The sequence below is a fragment of the Cenococcum geophilum genome (assembly GCF_001692895.1).
Source record: "Cenococcum geophilum 1.58 unplaced genomic scaffold K441scaffold_20, whole genome shotgun sequence".
Taxonomy (NCBI): domain Eukaryota; kingdom Fungi; phylum Ascomycota; class Dothideomycetes; order Gloniales; family Gloniaceae; genus Cenococcum; species Cenococcum geophilum.
The window spans coordinates 1,818,012-1,825,467 of NW_027137578.1; the positions used below are offsets into that span (position 1 = coordinate 1,818,012).

The following is a 7,456-nucleotide window of genomic DNA, read 5'->3' on the forward strand; positions in this document are numbered from 1 at the left end:
CTAATCTATTTTATAAGAAAACGNAACTAATCTGNAGATCTNTAGNATATAATTNGCATNTAAGGCTTTNGGGNTTAACTAGTTTAGGGCCTAAGGGTATTAGGAGTATGGGTAGACAGTAAGCTCTGGTAGAGCGTATATGCGGCATAAGCGGCCCGTAAAGGCCAAGCATAGTTTATCGCTTTATCTAGGATTGTTAATTCTATATAGGGTCCATACTTTTAGAGGTTACGCCTACTATATATAGTAGTTGTCTGGCTAACCATAATATATAGATCTAGTATTTGGGCCATTAGAGAAACTAAAAAGGGCCCCCCTAAATTACTCCTTAAACCACTTTAAAAGGTCTAGATAGCCTACCTCTAGAGTATTATAGGCGGGTACAAGCGAACGGCCATAGCACTGCTTAAGAAGGAATCTAATATTCCCCCCCTATAGTTATATATTAAAGCCGCTGTAATATAAAGGATGTAAAATAAACGCAACTCTAATATTATAAAGTACATNAAGACACGCCTAAGTAAACTATAGAGGGACCCTAGGGTGCCCCGTAGGAGAATAAACTAATAACCCTAAAGTAGGGAAGAGATATTAGAGAAATAGGTAAAGAAAGTAGAAGAAGAATAGTGCTGCTTTAGGGCCTAGGCCTATATAGAGGAGGAAGGGAAACGCGTAAGAGGTTAGTAAAGATAATAGTAAGATAGAGAAAGGAGCTAAAGTAGAATATGTAAGAACGCTGGGAAACTATCTACCGTAATGCAATACTGGTTGGACTAACGCTAGAGAGGTAAATGGGAGTTGAAGGTATAGAGGCTAACTTAGGCAAGACGAACCTAAGCTATAGTATAGTTAACGCTATAGGGGGTAAATACCTAAGGGCTTTAAGAAGGCCTAATAAAGGCAGAAAATATAATAGTAATACTTTTAAGAATAGGAATAATAGGACTAAAAGATTGGCTTTACTGGGTGGGTGTTCTAGTAGGTAGCCTAAGATATAAATGTGGCTGGCTAAGACAGACACCAAAATACGTAATACTGCTATACCCCCTACGCACTAATTAAGAAATAATGCTCTTAGTAGCTGGCATAGAGAACTATAATATACTGCTCTTAATATAAAAAGGCTTTAAGGCGGTTACCTAGTGGCTTATTAGTTAAAATGTGCTAAATTAGTTCCGGGTTATAAGGGAAATGGTAATAAAAGGTAAGGGGGCAAGTAGTAGGTGCCCCCTAGTAACTCTATAGTAGTAGAGTAATAGTTTATAATACTAGCGCGTCCATAGGCTTGTTATAGCAGCAGTGGTTCCTAAGAAGGTTAAATAGTAAGGTAGTAGAGCACTATAGGCGACTTATAGGCGCTAAGTAGGCGAGTCCTAAAAGGCGGGGAGATGGATTACGGGGTTTTCTCATTTTTCTTAAATAGAGTTTTCTCCCTATATGTAAATAAGGAGTAGTCCGCGTGGGCCTAATAGGGATCCGAATTGGACGTTAAGTAATAAATTATTATTATTATATAGTTATATCTCTTTTTATACGCGTATTTAATTGAGTTGGGGTAGTAGACTTACTTTAATTCTAGCTATACGGCGATTTAGTTATTAGGTATTAAAAATATTTAGTATATAAAGCTTTAAATTGGAATTATAATCTACTATATTCGATCCTATATAGAGGGCTCTATATTAAAGCTCTGTAGTCTAAATATATACTAGATTTATAACTAATATAATCCTTAAGCCTAGCTTAAGTAGGGCGCCTTAGTTACTATAGTAGATCCTTACCTAGCAGTGACTAAGGCGCTTTAATCTTACTACTACTTCTAAATTAAGTAAAAGCTCTATATAGGGGGGTCCTAGGGGGTCTCCCCCTAGAAAACCTTATCTCTATATATATTAATTAAAGTCTATATAATAAAGCTCTAAAATTGATTAGCTTATTACTTATAAACTTAAGTTAAAATTTACGTTGAGGGATTAACGTTTCGTATATTAATATAGTAGAATTCTATTAACAGAATCTTATTATTCTGGCTTAGCGGTAAGCTAGCGGTAAAGACTTTTAAAACGCACCTCCGTAGAGTCGGCCGCCATAATTATAAGAGGTGGGTTTGTCCTGGATTTTAAATATACGACCTAAAGCGATTGTTATTAATGATGGTTATTAATAGAGCTGTTGCCCTGTAAGGCTATATCTGCCTTTTATTGCTTAAAATATTTGGGCGGTTAATAAGCCGAGACTTATGCGTTAGTCTCTATAGGTGACTTTGTTCTGCTACCTTCTACTTATATACGCAAGCGTAGTATCCGCCTTTAAACTATAATCCCCTTATTTATAACAAACCGACTTTGGCTTTTAGCTTGTCCCCTTTACCTATAGGTAAGCTAGCTAAACAGACTAAGGCAAGCACTGCTAATTAGTTTTCCTCTTATGACGGTAACTTAACGCCATCTTAAGTCGTCAACACGACCCCCTAAAAGTCTCCCGCGCCTTCTCTTTAACACCCTTTATCCTATACAGAAAACTAGTTCCCCTCTATAGCTATAAACTTATCAATCTAAAGTGTGGAGACGTTGCAGTAAAGTCCTAGTAGTTAACCCTATAATTATATAAATAACTAGAAAGGAGTATTGGCAAAATATAGTACCCTACCAATAGCCTTAATAGTTAGTGGTTGACGCAATTGGCGCGTAGTTGAGGGCATTTGGCAACTTGACCGACTAGCCTATATTGTGTTTTTTTTTTTAAATATACAGCCTGCGTGTAACCTGCTAGCAATCCGTATATTTGGCAACCATAATTATATTTACCTCTTTTATACTAATAGCATATTTTAAATAAATAAAAGCTACTTTAAAGCTATTTATAAGGCTAGCAAAATAAATAATATTATTTTAGATAATTTAATATAATATAGCGATGGTTCTCTTCTACCTATCTACCTATTCTTCTACCACACATGCAACCTTACCAAAAGGTAGCGCCACACTCCAAAACTTACGCATACCCATCTTACCATCAAAAACAATCGATTTTCTAACTTTCAAGACCTAATTCCCACTGCCTAGCGAGCTAGAGGTGGATTTATTTGTCGTTTTACCCCCTTTTCCTAACAGAAAAATTTCTCTAAGGGTGGCCCTAGCTTATAAGCGAGGCACGGACAGAAACACTAAAACTATTACCACTACTACCAATACCAAAACTATAAAATAGGGGCTAGTTTCTCTACTACCTCTTAGCCTAATCTCCCCAGAAATCTTCTAGTAGGATTAGTAAGGAGAAAAGGGTGTAAGAATAGTAAAAACTAGGAAAACCCCCCTATAAGACATAAAATGCCAAGGCCCGGTAGGCCTAAAAAGAAACCTCCTATAGAAATAAGTGATAATGAGTCTATATCTATATTCACTTTTTCTACCCCTTCTCCTTCTCCTGGCCTATTTGGGACAGGAGAAAAAAGAGGACATCCTCAGTCTTCTACTGAAAAAGAAAACCAAAAACCTGCAAAAAAGACAACTAAACTAAGGACTTTTACGGCTGGTATACCTAGTATATCTTTCTCTCCCCTTTCTCCAGAATAATATCTGCAAAAGGCTCTAAATAGCCTAACCCAGGCCTATAAAGGGCTAGAAGAAGAAGAAGAAGAAGAAGATAAAAAGGAATAAGTTAAACAGCTAGAGGACTATACACGTAGTGTCCTAGTAGGAGAAAACCCCTTTATAAAAGGAAAAGAAAAGACAAACNATGTCCTAAAAGGACTAGTNGAAGAAGTAAGAGCTCTCCGTAAGGAGGTAGCCCCTACTAAAGAAACCTACGCAGAGAGGCTAAAGAAGGACCTCCCTACTTCGTCCTCTCTACCCTCCTCGTCACTACTATTTCCTACTCCTTCCACTTCTACTAGAAGTAAGAAAAAGCAGCTATAAAAAAGAAAGCTAGTCCTAGTTACAGACTAAAAGGACCAACCTTTAGATACCTTCTTAATACAAAACAAAGTCAATCAACTATTTGCATTAAAACTGTAAGTAGAAAAACCTGTTTTAGCATCCATAGCTAGAACTAAAGAAAAACAAAATATTCTCCTTATAACTATGGAAGAGTATAATGCGGATTTCCTAGTTAAATATAAGGAAATCTAGCATAATTGCTTTACCTTTTAAAGAGAACAATAACTAGAACCATGGGTTTAAATTATAGCCTATGGGGTTCCTACCCTACCTTTCCTAGAAGAAGGAGGCTCTAAGCTTCTAAAAGAAGAAATTGAGACCTTTAATCCTATAAGGATATAAGGACTACCTAAATAGATCTTATCTAGTGTAAAAAGACACAATCTACAGACTAGATTTGGCTCTATAGGTTTTACTATAGAAAACGAAGAAAAAAGATAAGAAATCCTTAAGCAAAAAGAGATATCAATTGCAGGTACAGCTACTAAGGTAGTAAAATACCTCGAAGTCTCTCCTACTACGCAGTATACGAGCTGCCAAAAATTTGGCCATATAGGAGACAGGTGCTCTACTAGGGCCTATAGATACTATGCGGCTGCATATTTATCTAAAGACTATTCCTGTTCTACCTGTATAATAACAGGTAAGCCTTGCCAGCATACTACCCCTCTTTACATTAATTGTAAAGAAAAACACTTTGCTAATAGTAAAGACTGTAAGACTCTTAAAGCTGCTAAACTAGTACGCGAAGAAGATTCTATAGAAGAATAAAAACAGATAGGATTCTAGAAGGAGGCAACTCCTACTAGGCTCTTAAAAAGATATTAGAGAGCAAAAGAATAAAAATAAATTGCAAAAGGACAGGGACAGGGGTTAGGATTTCTTATAGTTTTTCTTACCATTTTCTCATTCCCTAGTAGTTGTAGTATCTTAGTATTTTACTAGGAAACTATAAACTCCTAATTTAGGGGTTTATAAACTACTAGGATATAGCTACTAGTACATATTAAGCTGCCTAGAAAGGATTTATGTATATAGAACTATAGCGCTATAGCCTAAGGCTGCATGCGTAGTATTGTACGTAGTATAATACAATGGATAAAAAAAAAAAAAAAAAAACTATCTACCTATTAACTTACCTATTTACCTATCTACCTACCTGCCTACATTGCCTACCTATCTGCAGACTTGCTATTAAGCAAGCAAGCCAAGCCGGAAAGCCTTAGCTTGCTGGCTTGAAAATTTTCGCACCTAAAGCTGGCTTGCTTGGCTTGCTTGAAGGCTTGTTTAATTTTATAGATATTTTAGAGTCATACAAAATTAAGCCTCCGAGCCACCGATTTGGCCAAAAAGCTCCTCTACAGCCCGATTTATAATCATTATAATATAAGATAGCATAGAGAAAACGTAATAGGAAGTTCGCGTGGCTGAGNGCGTCTATCGCAAGGCTTGGCATGGTGGTAAGGAAGGTTTCGTTAGGAAGGCTTTAGTAGGAAGGCTTTGGTAGGGAGATCCTGCTGTTAATTCCAACGGTTAGCTACTAGTTATACTAATCCCGGTAAACTTATTACCTTATCTACNAGGTCCTTAGAGCTNATTCTTAAATAGCTGCGATTGTACTGCAAAGCAGNAATAATATTAGGGTGAAGCTTTAAGAGACGTGGTTCTAGTAGATCACCAGCTTTACCGAACGCCCGTTTGCAGTCGTCGCTTGTAGCCAGTATAGTCAATATATTAAGAGCCATCCATGCGAGCTTCGGCTAAGTCGCCAATGGGTAATCGTCTGGTAGTGGCGGCAGAGTCTTCCAAGCTTCGTATTCGTCCGACGCGTCGACAGAGCTTTGAACCACGCGGCTGGTGTTACCTAAATAGTCCTGTTTGCTCAATTTCCATACTCAGAAATATCCAAAATCGTTCATCTACAACACCAAAAATCTATCACGAACTTCAGATCTCTGCCAAAATTATATATATATATTTCCTATCAAGCGGGCAAGCAAGCAAGCAAGCAGGCCCTCTTTTGGCTTGCTGGCTTGCCCAAATCAGGCCCTTCGGCTTGCTGGCTTGCTTGATTACCAATTAAGCAAGCTAAGCAAGCTGTTAAGCCAGCTTGCTTAATAGCAAGTCTGCCTATCTGCATTGCCTACCTATCTATATTGTCTACCTGTCTGCATTATCTACCTATTTATACCGCCTACCTATTTATATCTACCTACCTATTTACATCTACCTACCTATTTATATCTACCTACCCGTTAGTATCTGCCTACCTATTTATATCTACCTACCTATCTGCATCTACTTACCTATCTATATCTACCTACCTATCTATACTACCTTAATTCGATCAATCGATTAAATCGTTTATAGTGTTCGCTGGCTAGTTGTTATCGTCTAGTTCTACTAACGGTCCTCTTCTATCTGCCTATCTACCTGCCTACCTACCTATTTACCTACTTACCTACCTACCTGCCTGCCTACCTGCCTGCCTGTGTTAGTATATAATTTAATTTAGGGAAGGGGTCGGCCCGATTAAAGGTCCTAATTATATTTAAACAGTAGTTATCTAGGGTGCCTTCCTAGGAGGCCTTAATTCGATTTGGTAATAGGCCAATATTAAAGCTCTAGTTTAATTCGATCGATTAATTAATTAAATTATTTGTGGTGTTTGCTGGCTAGTTATTTAAACGGTTGTCGTTTAGTTTTAGTAACGGTTATCTAGTTCTAGTAACGGTCCTCTACTAGCTGCCGTTCTGGTGCCTCCCTAGGTAAAAAGGATATAAGGAAGAAAGGAAGGGTAAAAGATAAGGTAGCTATATAGGGCAGAGGCACGTATAGAGGCTATTGGGAATATAGTAGGGACCCGATATAGAGCTTTGTGTAGAGCCTCTATATATAGAGCTTTATATAAAGCTTTATGCAGAGCTTTATATAAAGCTTTATGCAGAGCTTTGTGCAGAGCTTCGTACAGAACTTTATATAGAGCCTCTATACGTAAAGCTTTATATAGAGCCTCTAAGTAATAAGACTATAAGATTGTATAAGATTGTATAAAATTATATTATATATAATAGTTAATATTGGTATGCTTTAACATAGTGCAATAGACGTAATATACGTGCAGTGCAGTATATAGTTGGATTCTTAAGGTTCTATTTATACGCCTCCCTATTTTTATTATAAAGATATTAGTTCCGCTTACCGCCCTTAGTTAAGCTAATAGCGATTTTCTATACCCGGCATGGAAAATCCTAATTGGTCCGTTTAACGATAGGGCCGGTAGAATTCTACACTGCCACCCTACCGCATTCTGCCGTATTCTGCCACCCTGTCGTATTCTGCTATATTCTACCTACCCGTCTTCCTATACTAGCAACTCTTTTAAATGCTAGAAAACCAATAAAACCTCTCTTGTAATAGTAAGTGTATTTTAACATATTACTGCTTTTAACTTCTTTATATTAAATCTCCTTTTGCATTAAATGTCCTTCCGTTCCACCTACTCTATAGCCTATAGT

The 7,456-nt window shown here is 37.3% G+C and overlaps 1 protein-coding gene across 1 annotated transcript; it reads right to left on the reverse strand.

Annotated features, from left to right (window-relative positions):
- Positions 1–5,205: 5,205 nt before the first annotated feature.
- On the reverse strand, positions 5,206–5,699 carry K441DRAFT_659648 (uncharacterized protein; the record flags this gene model as incomplete). Its single annotated transcript, XM_067648571.1, is given in 3 exon segments — positions 5,206–5,435; positions 5,450–5,455; positions 5,510–5,699. Coding segments are annotated over 3 exon segments (233 nt in total), but the record flags the coding sequence as incomplete, so codon positions are not given.
- Between the last annotated feature and the right edge of the window lie 1,757 nt (positions 5,700–7,456).